This window comes from Euleptes europaea, chromosome 11 (genome assembly GCF_029931775.1).
Source record: "Euleptes europaea isolate rEulEur1 chromosome 11, rEulEur1.hap1, whole genome shotgun sequence".
In the NCBI taxonomy this organism is placed as follows: Eukaryota; Metazoa; Chordata; class Lepidosauria; order Squamata; family Sphaerodactylidae; genus Euleptes; species Euleptes europaea.
In genome coordinates, this window is record NC_079322.1 from 52,722,371 (window position 1) to 52,740,836 (window position 18,466).

The window sequence follows — 18,466 nt, forward strand, 5'->3', positions numbered from 1 at the left end:
AATGTAAGGGTTTTTAGAAATCTCTTATTTCATGAATAATTGCTTTAATAGAGCTAAAAAGTTCTGATTGTTAAATTATTTTACAGCATAGCAATCCAAGCATGTGAAATAAAAAAGCAGGCTCCCAATATTCCTCTGTACAGGTTATTCCCTCACTCCAGTACAGTATTTGCAGACCATGTTTCCTTTGGAAAATGTAGTCATAATCTCTAGAGAGCCAACGCGGTGTAGTGGTTAAGAGCAGTGGACTCTAATCCGGAGAACCATGCCCACTCCTCCACATGAAGCCTACTGGGTGACCTTGGGCCAGTCACAGTTCCCTTAGAACTCTCTCAGTCCACCCGGAGGCAGGCAATGGCAAACCACCTCCGAACATCTCTTGCCTTGAAAACCCTACGAGGTCACCCTAACATTTATTTTCCAGCAGAACTGCTGGCCTTCTGCTAGGCTTCACAGGGCTGGAAATAAAAAGCCTTTGGAACAAATCTTATGACGGGCTTAATCTCGCATGGTACTCTGTTTTAAAACATTAGCAGACTGAATGAACTGGCTGAGTTCTTAGTTTAGAAGCAAAACCACACGTCCAGGGGTCAAATTGTAAAGTCAAGATACATTGAGGCAAAGATGAAGAAAACAGTATTTCTCATGTTCATGATATCTGAATCTCTTACATACAGAAGGACCCCCGTGGATATAGCCATACCAAAAGGAAGTAATACCAGACCAGCATGTTCACAAAAATAGGAGCAGAGTCCCAGGAGCTGAACAGTGAAATACTGTGCCCTGAAAATCACTGAAAAGCACTGTATTTGTATTCGTAATGGGTCAGACAGAATTTCATGCACCTGCTTCCAAGGGACACTATGCATACTGGAATTCCAAACATCTGGACCAAGAGAATGAGAATGAACTTATACTTCATTTGGCTTGTAATTTATTTCATTACTAAATTGTTGTTCATGTGTTAGCATTTATATATTGTAGTTTTGCTGTGAATACTGGCACTACTAGTATTATATAATACTCTTAATTATCTCAAGCCCAAATACTTTGTATAGCTGGACAAAGTCCACACAGTTTAACTGAAAACAGAAGGGAATGCAATCCACTTTCATGCATCAGTGGTAAGCAGAAATAAAAAACTTTAATATCAGCAATCGTGGGCTGCACTGAAAACAGCAAAACATTTCCATATAACATCAAAGGAAACTGAAGAGAGCAAGTATTTCAAAAATTCCATCAACTTCAACGCTATGTACAATCAACTATCAAATTACATTCTGTCTACTCCAAGGGTAGATGGAAAGGTATTTGGGGGATAATTTTTACCAACTCCAGAAGCAATTAAAGCAAATCATCCAAGCAGGGCAGAAAAATGGGGGGGGGAGCAGAGAAGAAATTATACGAAAGATTACAAAAAATTACTACTTTCTTCAAACGTAAAAATGAGAACGAAGCTGCAATGCTGACAGAAGTACAGTAACTGTTGGAAAATACTGGCAACAGCAGCAGTAACAAAGTCCTACTGCAGTCAAAGAGGGAGAAGGACAGACACATTCCTATTATAATACTAATTTTATTTTTTTTATCATAAACTCTATGTTTTGGATTGGGTTTTTTTGTGAATACTGGGAAACAGACTGAAGTCAAGTTACAAATTGTGGTGCATTTTTGAAGGACCATGCATTGTGAAAAGGGCATTTTAGGTGTGGAGGACCTGTTCTTGGACAGCGCCCCAGAATCACTAAGACCACCTCTGCTTGGGGGCACTTAACTATGCTGTAAATTAAGCCAAATAAGAAGCAGGTAACTTTCAGATCAAGACACATACCTCAATTAATATATGTATTTTCTATATATATTTTCTATATTTGTACATTTTCTGTATGTTTTTTGAATGTACATACATAAAACAAAATCCCATGGTTAATAAATATAAACTAAGGCATAATAATAGTTCACTGTGAAGTAAGCATAAAAGAAGCATAGATGGAGATAAATACCTGTTCAGATTTTAGCATATCTAGCTGGTCCTGAAGCTCGTTTTCACTTTGCACAAGGCTCATATGTGAAGGGTCTGCTGCTAATCCATCACTCATTTGGTGTAAATTATCCAATAATGATAGGGGCTCTGGATTCAGCTTCTGCTGAATTGCCTCTTCCACTGAAGTATGAAGAACTATATTTTTGCTTGGTGCCAGTTTTTCTTCTCTTTCTGTTACTGCATGGCCATATTCTTTGCATGAATCAGAAATTAAACTGCCAGGTTCAATGAGTGTGGTAACGTCCACTGTCCCACCATTGGCGTATGGCTTATGTTCACAAGTTTTCACATTCTCTCCCTGTCTATGGATAAGAATTAGTTCCAGTTCTTTACATTTTGCTGAAATGCAATCTTTAACTTGCTTTAGAGATTTAATTTCTTCACTTAGTTGGCAGATTTCACTGTCCTTCAACTTTAATTCTTCAGAAAGATCTGAAAGTTTCAATGAAAGCTCCAGCTTCTCCCGTTGAGTTACCTCGAGCTTTTCCATAAGTTCTGTTGTATCTTTTTCTACAACTTCCTCAATATCAAACGTTTCTGATCTTAAAATTTTCTCTCTCTTACCATGAAGGACTGAACTTTGGGTTTTATGTATAACTGGCATATCTCTTTGTAAGTGCTGGATCTCTTCTGTCAAGGCTTGGAGTCTGGCTTTGTATTCAGCCTCTTGTTCATTCATGCTCTTTTCTAAATCAGATTTTACCTTTAGTAGAGAAACATATTCTTCCCTGAGTTCCTGATAATTACGTTCAAAGTTTTTCTCAGCAAATGAAAGAGAGTTCTTTTGCTTCTCAAGCTCTTCTTTGAGTAAAATTTCTTGTTTTACAAGCTTCTCATTTTCTGCTATTATATCTTCTATTCTGTTTTGCAAATCAAAGTCCTGTGAATTGGGACTAATACTATCAATTAACAAACTTCCCTCCAAATGCATAACAGTATATTTTTTAAATTTCTCTTGCAGGGCATTATTTTCATCTTCAAGAACTATATTTTGTGTTTCAAGCAATGTACATTTTTCTTGCAGATTAGTCTCTCTTTCTTTCATCTGCTTTTCCAATAACTCTATTTTGAGTTGCAATTCCTGAACTTCCTGTTCAAGGGTACCTTTTTCTTTTTCTTCTCGTCTAAGAATTTCTATCTCTTTCTGGAGTTCATGGATCTGAAGTGTCATTTCTTCCGATTTAGAATTTACCATGGCCTGCTGCAAATCTTTTAGCCTTGATATTTCTAACATGAGCTGATTCTGTTTTACTATTAAATCATCATTTTCAGACTTCATAGCTTCTATCTTCTTAGCCATTTCATTTTGTAACCCATCTAACTGCTGTTTATGTTGCTTACGTAAATTATCTTTCAGATTTTCAATGTTTGTTCTATGCTCTTGTTGTAAATCATCTCGAAGTTTTACCAGTTCTTCCTCATGACTAAACAATAGCTGAGTCCTTAGTCTCTCTAGTTCAGCCTCTTGAGATTCAGCCATCCTGTCCAAAACAGCATCCTTCTCTCTTTCTAGCATTTCAAGTTTTATTTTGTAATTTGTAATTTCTGCTTCATGTTTTATTTCTAATTCTTTCTGGACCTCCACCGCAGAAGCAAGCTCTGATTTTAGATCTTCAACAGAAATTAGCAACTCTTCAGATTGACGCAACTTGGTTTCCTTTTCATTTATAATCTTCTGGGCTCTCTGAATCTGTTCTCTTGCGAGGCTTAGTTCTTGACAAAGATCTTCAACTTGACTTTTTAGAGAAGACTTTTCTGAGGTTATTTCTTCAAGCTGTTGTGACAAATCCTGCCTTGTCTTTTCTCTCTGGTAGTTAGCATCTTGCAGCATCAGATTCAATTCATTAATTGCAATGTTCATTAAATGTATTTGGTCTTCATTAGTATTACTAGAACCTAAATTCAAAGTTCTCTCCAGATCTGCTTTTTGTTGGGCAAGAAGCTTTTCAATCTCTATCGTATGTTCCCTAACTAACTCTTGCTTCATGTGTACTACCTGTTGCCCATGCACTTCTTCCAATTCGGCCCTGAGCTCTGCAAGTCTTCTCTGAGCTTCGTATTCCATTCTTTGCATAACGTCCTTCTCGTGTTGGCTATCTTTGTGACAACTTTTTTGCAGTTCTTCCACAGTTCCCATTAACTGTTTTATTTCATCAGAACACTGTTTTTCTTTTTGCTTCGAGCTTGTCAGTTCTACTCTGACATTTTGTACCTCTTTATTCTTTTGTAAAACCTCTTCTTTTAATTCCTCAATAGATTTTTCAGCAGCTGATACTTTCTTCTGAAGACCCACTATGCTTTCTTCTCCTTCTCTTATTTTTGCTTCCAGTTTTTCAATAATTGTTTCTTTTTCCTGCAGCTTCTTCTTAATCGAATCTTCTTCAGCTACATGCTTCCTTTCCTGTAATACAAACACATTGCCAGGTTTTCTTGCATCTCTACATTTGACATCTGTTGGAACAAATTTCTACATTCATACAAATAATATACTAGGCTATGATACATTTTCTCCATCATGCGGAGAGGGCGCTATGTGGAAATGCAGGTAGGGTTGCCAACCTACAGGTACTAGCAGGAAATCAAGAGTAAACTTTAGCTTGACCTCGAAATATTCAAAACAAGGGTTCCAAACTGCATGTGTTCAATACACCTGCTACTGACCTAGGAGTGAACGACTTTCTCAAAAGAAGTGACTGATATAAAAATGTTAGTCTAAAAATAGTAACAAGAACAATATAGGTAATATTCCTTTTTGAAAACATACCAATACTGTTTTAAATAGATGCCCAATATCCAATACATTTTAAATATTCTCCAATGAATTCTTGCCATTAAATTCCTTTTGGCTACTAATATATTTTGAGATTCTAAATAAAATAAACGTAAATGAAAAACTCTCTCATGGGCACTTTTTATCTACATATGCATGAAGAATTTCAACGTTTTGCATGCTACAATAACTAGGCAAACCGACACACTTGATGCTGAGAGAGTCTTTCTCATTTCAACAATAATAATGTTATTAATGAGAAACCTACCATTTCAAAGCCAGCTACTCTCTGCTGCAGAAGGGAAACTTGCATTTCAACGTCTTCATTCTTCATCTGGTAACTCCTCAATAGCTGCTCTTGTTCTTCTACCTGCTGTTGATATGCAAGTATCTGTTGTTTGGTCTGCAGCAAGTCAGCAGCTGTGCTACTATGACTAGTATTCCTTAGGGTTTCACTTGCCTGCAACTTATACACAGAAGAACAGATTAAGCTTTTAATACTGCTTGAATACCAATAGTCAAATTATAGGGAAGAAAAAAAACACCATTAATTATTCTCCATTTCTAGCCCATAAAGATAACAAGGAGCAAAATATGCTGACTGCTCCTCCCCCAAATACACACACACACACACTTGCATTTTATGTCTTGCCTTTGTGAGGCACCTAAGTTGCTGAGAAATGTTCTGGTGGGCCTCTGGTATTCAGGAGCAAGCAGATCCAAACCTCAGCAAGTCTGCCAATGCCTTAAGGGCCACTGAACTCAGATTCTTCATCAGCTCACCAATTGTCTCTCTGGTGCTGCTGCCAGTTTAGGGAGGAAGTAAAGGATGAACAAACACCCGGTGCTGATGCTGCTGAGCTGAGTGGCTCCTGTAGAGGTAGCTTGTAACACACTTTTTTCACTTCCCACACCACTCTTGGACTGAGGTGACAAATGATCTGGGTGAACAGTCTTGTAGCAGTTATCATGTGGTAATGGATAAAATGAATTATTGACCACATCTGTAACACCTACTGTACTGTTGGGTTCTAGTCAGGCCTACCAAACCCTGACTGAAGTTCTGAATTACAGCTTGTTAATTAGGGTTGTTAATTACAGCTTGTTAATTAGGGTTGCAAGCTCTGGGTTGGGAAATACCTGGAGATTCTGGGGGTAGAACCTGGGGAGGGTGGGGTTTGGATCAGGGTACAATGCCATACAGTCCACCCTCAAAAGCAGTGATTTTCTCCAGGAAACCTGTCGTCTGGAGATCAATGATAAAAGCAGATTTCTAGGCCCCACCTGGAGGTTGGCAAGCCTACTGTTAATATATAACAGTCATGCTAATTAATCAAGCACTGGTTTCAAAGTACAGTTTATGTTATAGTGTTACATTATGTCAGAACTACCTGATTAGCCATGATGCTACAAAGAAGTGCTATTACTGGAAAACTGCATAGAAGTTATGGCTGTAATGATTCGCAAAAAGGGAACTGGGAGTAAATTGTTGTACCTAATTTGTGTATATATCTGATGTTTGACATTTTAATTGGTATTTTGTACTGTCCTGATATTGACTGATTGAATTAAAATACAGTTAAAATATAAAATATAAAATTCAATTAAAACATATAAACAAACAAGATTAGAAGGAGGGCCAAAAACCATTATTGGGGGTATGCCAAATGAAACAACGCAGCGTTCACCTGCTGGTGAAAGACACCGATAGAAGGAGACAGACAAATCTCCCTGAGGAGGGAGTTGCAAAGTTTTGGTGCCACAATGGCAGGCATATATATAATTATATATATAATATTTATTGGTACAGTCAATCATACCAGTAAAAACTATACAACAATAAACCTCGCATGAACAATATAAAAAAGCGTTTTAAAAAAATTAGACATATAAATTTTAAGAACACTTTACATAAAAGTGGATGGAGTAGGAAAAAGTGCAATAAGTACCAATAACATCATTCTAGCAGAAGTCTACGAAGCTTCATGGAGACAGCACAAAATTTGGCAACCTGAGTTGTAACCTGAGGGTTCTCACTGCTTAACAATTTCGCGACCCTATCTGCTGAGTCCCAGCCTGGGAATCTTACCACCAATGGAGAAATCATTTCAGCCCAAGCGTTTTCCCTAAAAATTTGTAGGTAGGTATTTGAATTCTTTTATGAGAGAATTCAAAGTGAATACTTCCAAAAGTAATTGACTAATGATATCATTAGTCTAAATAAACAACCTGAAGAGTTAGAAAACATAATTCTGAAAATAATGCTCAACAGAAACTCACTACAAATATAGAAATATATTTTTCGTTTAAAATCTGTGTGGGTAGGAATGACAGATCACTGGAGGAGGAAGAAGACAAGAAATTAATCAAGTCCCATTTTTCCACTTTCCCCTATTTGAGTGACAGTTCTCACACTTGAGATGTTAATGCAATTTATTTTCCTCTTTAGCTATTTCACGTCTATCAAATTGTAGTATTTCAAGCACTAGAGAGGGAAGCTCTCCTTCTGAAGTTAATGAACAAGGCTGAGTTCGGGGTCTTCATAAGAACAATGATCACATTTGGTTTCCAGGCCAAATACTTTCAACCCACTTAACAGAGTCAATGGATCCAACTTCTCTCTCTTACTAACCACAATACTAGGAATTCCCACTGGAAAAAGAACCAACAAGATTCATTGTGACACGGCCTTTAGATAATTAAATTGATAATGTATAACAAAAAAAGTTTTTAATCACCGTAACTTACATGCTGAAACTGAATTTGCAGTTTCTGACTCTGTTCAGTCAAGTCCAAAAACTCCCTCATGGTTTCATCCTTCTCTTTCCTTGCTTGTTGAAGATTAGCAGTGAGTTGTGTGATAATGTCGTCTCTTTTTTTGATAGCAGCCTCAAATTCCTGTAGCTAGAAGAGGTTAAGTTAAAGTGCTAACATTAATAAAAATGAACCGTAGAAAGCACATCAGGCCTAGTTACAGCTTGAAAGATGCACTAAGGACATAACTTCCTAAATGTACACTAAAAGTTTTTATATTAGTTACTATGTCTAGCAAAAAAATAAAACAGTCTGATAACTGAATATGCTATAGAACCTGGAATATTGAACAGATGAGTTAAAGTGTGTATGTGGGCAGGATTTGCCTGCTTAAATCCTCTAAGACATACAGAATCCTAAAGGGGAAGATTTGGGGAAATTCCCAACTGTTCCGTCCTGAAATTGCTCACAGGCCCCAAGCTTGTTCTGTACTAATGTTTGACCAGCCTTTTGAAACATGTATACTTAAGAGATGTGGATATTTTTATACTTATAAAACTTTTCAAGAAGATCTTGTGAGCCTAATGGGTCAGAAATACCCATTCTAGACACCTGTCATAACCACGTTTATGTACCAACAGCATACTTGGCTTTGATTATATCCAACAGAGAGCAGTTCCACTCAGCTTTAAGTTCTACATACTCTTGAAAGAATTTACTGAAATTTTACTAAATTTACTCAAAACTCTTTATATTTTCTTATATTAGAGAACACAGCTTGGCAGACATACTAAAAATATTATGCTGGAAATGTTTCAGATAAGACTATACAATATTAAATAAGAAACCAAAGCAAACAAAAGTTCTATTTCTAGGAGGTAAAAGGCCTGGGAATACAATTTTAATTTAGAAGGATGTATAGCACTACTTCCCTTGCCCACAATCCAAACAAGCTTTAAGTCTGGAATAAAGAAGTGGTTCCTTGCCTCCTCCTCAGAATCTGGAGACTGTGTTGACTTTGAGGGGAACAATGGGCCTGACCAGATCTAGAAAAGCAGATCAGGCCCCACAACTTGCTGAATGAGGGATGAGACATTGGGACATGATGATGGGAAAGTAGAGGAGTATTGGGGGGGGGGTCAAGCAGGGTTGGGGGAGGGTCTGGATGTTTTTAGCCTCATCACCTTTGTTCTGTCCTGTCAAACTCAGTGGATCATTAGCTCATACCTTCCAATTTCCACACACTATCCAGAAGTAATTACAAATAAATAAATGCCGTATCTAAACAGCAAGTTACACATAATACAAAAAGCCTGTATAAAAGTGAGAAGTACACTTGTACAAATTAATTGCTTTTCACTGCTTGGGCACTGATGTTCTAAATTAAAACAAAACAAACACAAAAACGTCTAGCTACATTAAAATAAACGTCCTCTGAAATTACTAAGCATCACAGTATACCAGATGTGTACTTACATGGCTGTATTTCTAACTTTTATGTGAGACAGTCAGATATTTCTGCTCTCTGTCCAAATATTCAGCTACACAATGTCATTATAGTTAAATTATTTTTCAATTAATTTTAAGCAATTTTTTCCCTTCAATGCCACAAAACAGAAACATGGGATGCTGGACGGGCAAAACAGACACAGAACCTCTGAAAGTCTAGACATGACAAAGGTTGATGAGAAAAGTAAAATTGTTGATTATGTAAATGTTTAGGAAGTATGCTGTTCCTTAACAGCTAAGCCAACTCAAAGGTTTTTGAACTCCAGCTTTAACATTAAAAGAGATTTTAAAAAAAGAACATCATTTCTTTCAACATAAAACTAAAAGCATGTATTGTGTTTATCTCTTACTGAAAAATAACATGCTACAAGCTAGAACGGCAACATTATAGTTTAAAATTTAAGAACCCCCAGCTTGTTCAAAGCTGCACAGTCTATCAGTAACACCAAATATAAGCAATTAACACAGTGATCAATTCACATTTGAAAATATGGCTTTTCCCAAATATCCTTTTCAGAGATCTAAAATATAAAATTGCAGAACCAAACATATAACTTTTTAAGGTAATTGCAAGTGAGAACCCGCAAGAACTTGAGGGGGGCATCTCATTTCTCCCCACTCCCACCATTTGCTCTTTGCCTTTCCCAAAAGTCCCCATAGCTTCTTCCCTTTTCCAGCTTTCTTCTCTCCTTCCCACAAAACAGCCAACCTATTGTTATCTGTCTCTCTGTCTTCAGCTTTCCCACTCCCCGGCAGCTTCTACCTAGGGAAACTATGGCACAGCTGTGGGTGCCAACGGCTGGGCCACACCCACTTGCACAGTAGGGAACCCTCAAGGACTTGTGGAGAGGCACATCACTTTCCCCTGTAGCCCCTCTCCCAACATTACTTCCCATCTCCCTCCTCCTGGCAACCACCCTATCCTCTCCCTGCCTCCTTCTTTCCTTCTCAACCATTCATCAACCTATCTTTTATCCTCCGTCCACCTTCAGCTATATTTATCGTTTACTTCATTTATACCCTGCCTCCACAGTGAAAACTAAAGCAACTTATATAATTTTCCTCTCCTACTTTTTATCCTCATGACAGCCCTGTGAGGTAGGTTAGGTTGTAAGTATGTGACTGACACAACATCACCCAATGAGCTTCCATGGCAGACTGGTGATTTTAACTTGGGTCTCCCAAACTCCCAATGCTCTAACCACTATACAACACTGGCTTTTATAGGGTGGCTGCTGTTGAACAGTAGAAAGCAGCCAGGCCTAGGTGAGTCATGAAAGTCAGGTGGTGTCAAGTCACCCAGTGGCTGCTGACAGGCCTGGCCCTGATAAATCCTCCCTCAAAGGCCAAAACAGTTCTGAAAAGGGCTCTGCCCTCTCCCTTTGTCTTTTACTGACAAAATGCAAGCCTAGAATGTAACAGCCAATGAGGGCTTCCGTTTCTTAAAGCTACAGGTGCTTCTTTTATCATGTTGGTTTTTTTTTTTAAACCTCCCCACTGTCCTTCAGTGTTACTCCTCTGAAGATGCCTGCCACAGCTGCTGGCGAAACGTCAGGAAAGAAAATTCCAAGACCACGGTTACATAGCCCGGATAACCTACAAGAACCAATGAAATCTGACCGTGAAAGCCTTCGACAATATCTCCCCATGTTTGTTTGTTTGTTTAAATTTCAGATTTTTCTGCAAACCTGTGGTGTTTTTCAAGTTTGTAGACAGATCAGTCTTGTCTGCTCACAGCTCCTGTCATCGGATTTAAGTATCCTCAGATTTGGCCAACTTGACTATTAGAATATACAAGCGGAAACCTGCAAGGACTTTTGTGGAGCATCTTATTCCTTCATCACAGCTGAGCCATGGCTCAAGAGACACTACATCGCAGCTAGGAACAAAACAAACTAGCTAAAAAGCTCATTGAAGGGCTGGAGGGGGGCTTAACTCTACCATTGTACAGCTAAACTCTGCCCCCCCCTTCTGGGTTGCATACAGGCAGAAATTTCATATGGAGACTCTTCTGGCAGCCATCCTGCTGCCACCCTGCCATTCCTCCTTTTGAGCTGGAGTTAAGGAAGTTTTCCCTTTGTTCCAACTTAAAAGGAAAAGCCCTGGAAGCACAAGACATGTTCAGAAAGAGCATGATATCATGTGGAAGCGCCCCCCCCCAAGAAGGTATCCTGCTAGCCACATGGGGCAAAATTCCCATATGGAAGCCACCACACACACATCTACCCCCTTCAAAACTACTGTCCAGACACTGTCCTCCCAAAGTACAAAGGGAGCCCCTCAATCTATCAGCCTTAGTGAAACCACATCAGTATTAATTTCCTATACTAGAGTGAAGTGCCAGTCCTCAGGCTTCCATTTCCTATTGAAGCCATTTTAATTAGTCACCTTGGATAAATTCATAAATAAAATCAGGCACACACAGTCTTAAGACTAGTAATTCAATTCTGCCGGTAGCTCAATCAGGAAAACAAGCTGTGGAAAAGTGTTCCCGTCACATCGATGTCAGACAATTGTTCAATCAAGAAAGGAACTAGACAAGGTTGCCCCCTATCTCCATTATTATTTTTGTTGGTGTTGGAATCATTATGTTGTAAGCTAAGGAGCATGGAGGACATTCGCGGATTAAAAATTAAAAAACATGAATTCAAATTGAGAGCATTCGCGGATGACCTCTTGTTAATTTTAGAAAACCCAACACAATCAATGAAGATATTATTGGAGACTCTGGACGACTTTGGAAGAATATCGGGATTTAAAGTCAATCAAGAAAAGACAAAGACAATATTTAAGAATCTACCAGAAACACAGCAGCAGGAATTTACTTCATATACAGGTTGGGAGAAAGTTAACAAAGTCAAATACTTGGGTATCTGGATCTCTGTGAAGAATAAAGAATTGATAAACAACAATTATCTTAAACTATGGAGTAAAATAAAAACTGATATGATCATTTGGTCAAATAAAAAGTTGTCATTATTGGGACGTATATCAACAGTCCAAATGAACATTTTACCAAGGATACTCTTCTTATTCCAAAATTTACCTATAATATCACATGTCAAATACTTTGATACCTGGAGGAAAGACATTTTAAACTTCATCTGGCAAGGGAAAAAACCGAGGATTGCTTATAAATATTTGGTGGATCTTAAAGTTAGAGGAGGTTTAGCACTACCTAATTTTCAACTCTACGCTGAAGCGGCAGCTGTAACATGGCTAAAAGACTGGAGGGACTTATCCAATGTGCGTTTGTTAGATCTTGAAGGTTTTAACAATATAAGTGGATGGCATGGCTATTTATGGTACGATAAAATCAAGATACATGCATCATTTCGTAACCATATAATCAGATCCGCCTTATTTCGTACTTGGATGAGATATAAACATATTTTTGAACCAGCAACACCGATGTGGATATCATCCCAAGAAATGCTGACATTACGCCCACTTAGACCGGACAAATTTATTACTTACCAGGAATTAATTAACTGGAATGGGAAAAAATGCTCACTAAAAGACTTTCAGTTACTTAAAGATGATTTACAATGGCTTCAATACTGTCAGATTAAATCAGTCTTTGCACAAGATATGAAAAATGGATTCTCTAAAGAAAAATCGCTCTTTCATAAGATATTAGACAATGACACTCAACTGATTTCTAAAATGTATAATCTTCTTTTAACAATATATTGTGAGCAGGAGACAATTAAACCAACAATGATTGATTGGGCTCAAAATGTGGGACATGATATTATTTTAAATAAATGGGAAAGACTATGGTCGAAAGACCTGAAAGGAATAAATGCGCAGTCAGTTCGAGAAAATATTTATAAAATGATGTATAGATGGCATTTAACACCTAAGAAGATTGCAAGGATTTACAAAATGACGTCCCCTAAATGTTGGAAATGTAACAAGGAAGTTGGTTCTTTCTACCATATGTGGTGGACCTGTGACAAAGCCAAGGATTTTTGGGATATGATTTATAATGAATTAAGACTGATACTACAAAAAAATATACCCAAAATACCAGAAATGATGCTACTAAGTATGATACCTGATGACCTGTCAACACAAAGAAACTTTTTGATTTACGCTACAACAGCTGCAAGACTGCTCTATGCAGCTAAATGGAAAGGGGCAGATATTCCTGGGAAAAAAGACTGGATTATGAAAATGTTTGAACTGGTGGAAATGGCAAAACTTACAGCTACTTTAAATCAAAAAGACAATGTTTGATTTATGGGGGAATGGGAGGCGTGCATGAAATATTGTGAATATGAATTAAAACTGGGAAAAATGGAAGAATACCTTTTAATCTGATCTAGATGACACTATTAATATTAAGAATTATAACCATCTATATTAATAGAGTATGTTATATGAAATTTAAATGAAATTTAAATGAGTTTAAGAATAATTAAGATCAGACTATATTACGTTGGGATAAAATACTTTATTAAGAGGCGGACAGAGGTGATGGGGAAGTCAAAGAAATTTCCTTTATTTTTTCTCTCTCTTTGTATATGTTCTTAGTTATTATGGAAAATTTCTATTATAAAAACCAATAAAAAAATTTTTTTAAAAAAAGAAAAGTGTTCCCGACACAGTGCACCTAACTGAGAAGAAACAGGCTATTTTCCAAAACAACTGTGAGCCTCCTGAACAGAGGACAGGTGTTACTATTGCCATCACTACTACTGCCAAATGCAGAAATCAAACACTGAACTGAAAAGGATGAAAAAGAGGTAGACAAATGGGATTTTCATGAAAAGCAAAATGGACAAATGTCATGAACGAAAGTTCTCCTCCCACATATTCAAAATTATCTTTTAACCATTCCAGGCAACCATGAAGGATCGCCTGTGTTATTATGAAGCATGCAGAAAGCAGCATAAGGTAATTATACCTGTTGCAATCCTTCTGTACCATATGCTGCCCTCATTTCTTCTAGCTCTCTGTTTAACTCTTCAATCTCTTGTTGTTTTCCAGCCAATTCATTCTCCATCATCTCCCGTCGTGTCAGAGAATGCTGCATCCCAAGCTCAGAATAATTCTCTCCAAATCCAAATTCTTCTTCCTAAACCAATCCAAGTTCCTTAACAGTCTACCACTTTATAGGGTTCATGCAACATGAGGATACTCAAAACCATTTCATTCTTGTCGTATGAGATAACACTTTAGTACATCGCTATGGAAACCTGCTTTGTTAGTATAATTTGCTTGTCAAGCGCATTGACAACACAGTCCTACTGCAAGTCGCAATTTCAAACAGAATTTTGTCTCCCTTAATGTTAAAGAAGTGACAGCATACATGTAGAGACTGTGTATGCTAGTAAACTTGTATGACATGCAAGCAAAAGAGAAACTGTTAGTACTTCTGATATTTCCCAACACAAACCATTTAGAGTTTTAGTATTCAGCGCCATGATTTAATGTTCAATACAATACCCTGATAAAGTCTGCAGGTACCTCTGTTCTCGTCAAAAAACTGCAACCATTTACCTGTATAAAAACAATTGCTAGATGCATTACAACTTAATAGTTAACTTAGTTTCTAGTTTTCATCTAATTACATTTTAATTTTTGCTTGATTTATGCAGAGTCATAGTTCTGTCAGTTAACAGCTCTTTGGACAGTTAGGCATAACAATGAAGACTGCCGCAAAACACCAAAGCAAAGGGGTGGGGGGAGAGAGATTTTGGATAAGCAACCCATATAATTATCTGTTATTTAGGTTTACAGAGCAACGTGCAATGCAGAACCTTTGCATTTAAAAGATGACATCATGACTAGGTAAACCCATATGCCAATGACATCAATATTATATTGTCCCAAGATAATTTCAGTATAGGGCATCAGAAGGTGATCAAAGGTTTCCTCTAAGTCCATCTGCTAAAAAGACAGATATTTTACTAGCAAAAAGTTACTAGAAGCCCAGTACAAGTTACTATTATGTTGTTCGTGCATCTGTGCTGATTAGTGCTAAGGGATTATACTATAGCCTTCATAATTATCAAAGTGAAGGTGATCAAAATATTACCTAAGTAAACCAGGGTTAAAAGGCCACAAAAACAGACCTAGTTCAAACACAGCACCCAATCAAACCCTGGGGTCACACTCTTCCTCCAATCCTCCTTCTCCTGTCTCCCTTTATGCACTCTGATTCATCCTCTTCCTTCATATTTCTCAGCAAAACAGAAAGAGAAGGAGGCATTTAAAGCGCAAGAGGGGAAGGTGAGAAGGTCTGCAGAAAAAGATCTTGCTCTACCCTCCCCAACAAAAGTGGTTCCCAAAATATGGAAACTGATGCTGAGGAGTTCAGTGCTATTGAAATACAGGAATTCCTCTGTGAACACTCAAGTACCCTCTTGTATGTTTGCAATCTGTTGCTTAACAGCATAGCCCAGAAACCATAAACGAGAGCTGATCAAATAAAACTAGTATAAATAATACAACAAAGTTAACCGTTCACAAAAAGGTACATTGTTTACTCACCGAGAAGGTCCTTTCCGCTCTGAAGTAGAAGGTCATTTGGAGCTTTGGGTGTTTCTTGTCCCATTGCTTGGAGAGGCAGGACTTAATCTAAAACTACTTCCTGTGTCGGGGCAAGGAACGCCCACACTTCCAGTTTTCTACTAAGAGCTCAGGAGAGACAGGTAACAGGTAAACAGGAAAACGTAGCCTAAAAACTAACCAACAACTGCAATGAGACAACTAGGTTGTGTAAACACTGTGAATGTAGGAATGTAAACAATGTCGTGTTTAACCTAATGTAAATGGCTAAGGAACGTATAGCCATCCTAGAAGATGAGTTACATCTCCTGGTGGGCAAGATGACCTTCTACTTCAGAGCGGAAAGGACCTTCTCGGTGAGTAAACAATGTACCTTTCCCGCTCTGAAGGAAGGTCATCTTGGAGCTTTGGGATGTCCAAGAGCTGTCATTTTGGGTGGGAATCTGAAAACTCATCTTCCACCACGTGTTGCAAAACACACCTACCAAAAGCCGCTTCTGCAGAGGCTAAGGTGTTGATGCGGTAGTGCCTAATAAAGGTGGAAGGGTTGGACCAAGTGGCCGCCCTGCATATTTCCTCTGTGGAAGCTTGTTTAAAAAATGCTGCCGAGGCAGCAGCACTTCTTAAAGAATGTGCTGTGATGCCTGAAGGTGGTGGAATGGCACTGGATATGTAGGCTTCCCTAATGCAACCTCGGATGATCGAACTGATCGTCTGTCGGGACAATGGCATCCCTTTGTTGGGTGCTGTTATTGAAATGAAGAGGAACTCCATCTTCCTGATGGATGCTGTTCTTGAAATGTAGATACTCAGAGCCCTGCGTAGGTCCAGGGTGTGCCAGGCACGTTCTTTGGGATTGGTTGGATTCGGGCAGAAGGAAGGTAAATTAATCTCTTGTGTCTGGTGAAATCATGACCGGACTTTGGGATTGAAAGATGGGTCCATTCGTAGGACCACTCTGTCCTTATGGAATACGCACAGATCTTTGCGAATGGAAAGGGCCGCTAATTCTGACACCCGTCTGGCTGACGTAATGGCCGTCAAAAACAGAGTTTTCATCCTGAGGAGTCACAGTGAGACCTCCCTCAGAGGTTCAAATGGTGTCTTGGTCAATGCCATCAGGACCGTGTTGAGTCTCCAGGTGGGAAAACGGTACACAATGGGGTGTGTGGATTGATCCACTCCTTTTAGGAAGGCTTTCACCTGAGGATGTGAGGCTAGAGGGATCCCGTCTAGCGTGGGACATACTGATGCGATAGCCGCAACCTGTTTTCTGAGGGTGGACGCCCTTAGGTTTTGCCGTACTCCATCCTGAAGGAACTCTAGAAAATGTGGAAGGGTGAGAGAAGTGGGATCGGTGGATTTCCGATTGCACCATCTAACATATGTCTTTCAAGTATAATTATATATTCTCTTGGTGGAGGGAAGTCTGGCTTGTAGGATGGTGGAAGTCACGTCCCGGGAGAGTCCGAGATCTAGAAGCCTAGTCCTTTCAATCTCCAGGCGGTCAGCTGAAACCAACCTGGGTCCGGGTGAAACACTGGTCCCTGTTTCAGTAGGTTCGGAATCGTTGGTAGGTGCCATGGTGGACGGATAGACATCTGCAACAAGGCTGGAAACCACGGACGGCGGGGCCAGTATGGGCTATCAGGATGATCTCCGCCCGTTCTGAACCGATCTTCCGTATTACCTTCGGTAAGGTGGGAAGAGGTGGAAAGGCGTACATGAGGCCGCGTAGCCATGGAGCAAGAAGGGCATCCACTTTTTCTGCCTCTGGGTGGAAGAAACTGGAGAAAAACCGGTGAACTTGTCGGTTCTGGGCGGTGGCAAAGAGGTCGACATCCAGGCTCCCAAAAATGTCGGTTATTGCTTGGAAGATCTGAGGCTCCAGGGATCACTCCGCCTCCTGAATTGATTGGCGGCTCAACCAATCTGCTTCCAAGTTGAAGATGCCTCGAATGTGTTCCGCTCGCAAGGAGAGGAGGTGCTTTTCAGCCCACGATAGGATGAAGGTGGCCTCTTTGTTCAGGTTGTTTGATCTTGATCAGCCCTGTTTGTTGATATAGGCCTTGGAGGCCACGTTGTCTGTGTGGATGAGCACATGATGATTCTGCAATATATGTTGGAATTTGAGGAGAGCCAGGCGGATGGCTCTCAGTTCCAGGAGGTTGATATGCATCTTGGATTCCAAGACTCTCCATGTTCCCTGGGTGAAGGAGTCCAGAACTGTGGCCCCCCATCCTTCGAGGCTGGAGTCAGTGAACACCTGAATGGGTGCTTCGTGTATGTAAAGCTATCCTTTTGTGAGATTTGAAATGTTGGTCCACCAGGACAGGCTGGATCTGACTTCTGCGCTGAGAGAGAGGCTCTTGTCGATCTTGTGGGAAATCAGAAGCTGGAACGGTTGCAGGGCGTTTTGGAGAGGCCTGGAATGGAATCGAATCCAGGGTCCCAAGCCGATGCAAGAAATCATCGAACCAAGGAGTTGTGCAAGAGGCATGAGACGATGCCGCTGGCTCTTCGCTGTTTTTGAGGCTGAGGTGGCTAACTTGGTTGCCTTGTCCTGAGGGAGAGATACTCGATTTAGCTTGGAATCTATGATGGCTCCCAAATGACAAATGCATTGTGTTGGCTGTAGCGAACTCTTAGTTCTGTTGATAAGATATCCATGGCTTTCTAGAGACTGAACCACTCGGTCTGTATGCTTAACTGCTAAGTAAGCGGAGGGGGCACAAATCAGCAAATCATCAAGGTAGGGGTGTAAATGAATCCCCTCCTTTCTGAGTGAGGCTACTACGCTAACGAGGATCTTAGAAAAAAACCGTGGGGCAGAATCAAGACTGAAGGACAATGCTTTGAATTGCATGTGT

General features: G+C 39.4%; 1 protein-coding gene across 1 annotated transcript in view; it reads right to left on the reverse strand.

Annotated features, from left to right (window-relative positions):
• The window catches only part of AKAP9 (A-kinase anchoring protein 9), a 142,780-nt gene that overhangs the window by 92,612 nt on the left and 31,702 nt on the right, over nt 1-18,466 (reverse strand). The window contains exons 4-8 of the mRNA XM_056857090.1: nt 14,532-14,585; nt 13,990-14,160; nt 7,563-7,718; nt 5,083-5,280; nt 2,004-4,445 (exon numbers count right to left, since the gene is read on the reverse strand). Coding sequence (XP_056713068.1) covers nt 2,004-4,445; nt 5,083-5,280; nt 7,563-7,718; nt 13,990-14,160; nt 14,532-14,585 — 3,021 coding nt within the window. The remainder of the gene's footprint in view (nt 1-2,003; nt 4,446-5,082; nt 5,281-7,562; nt 7,719-13,989; nt 14,161-14,531; nt 14,586-18,466) is intronic.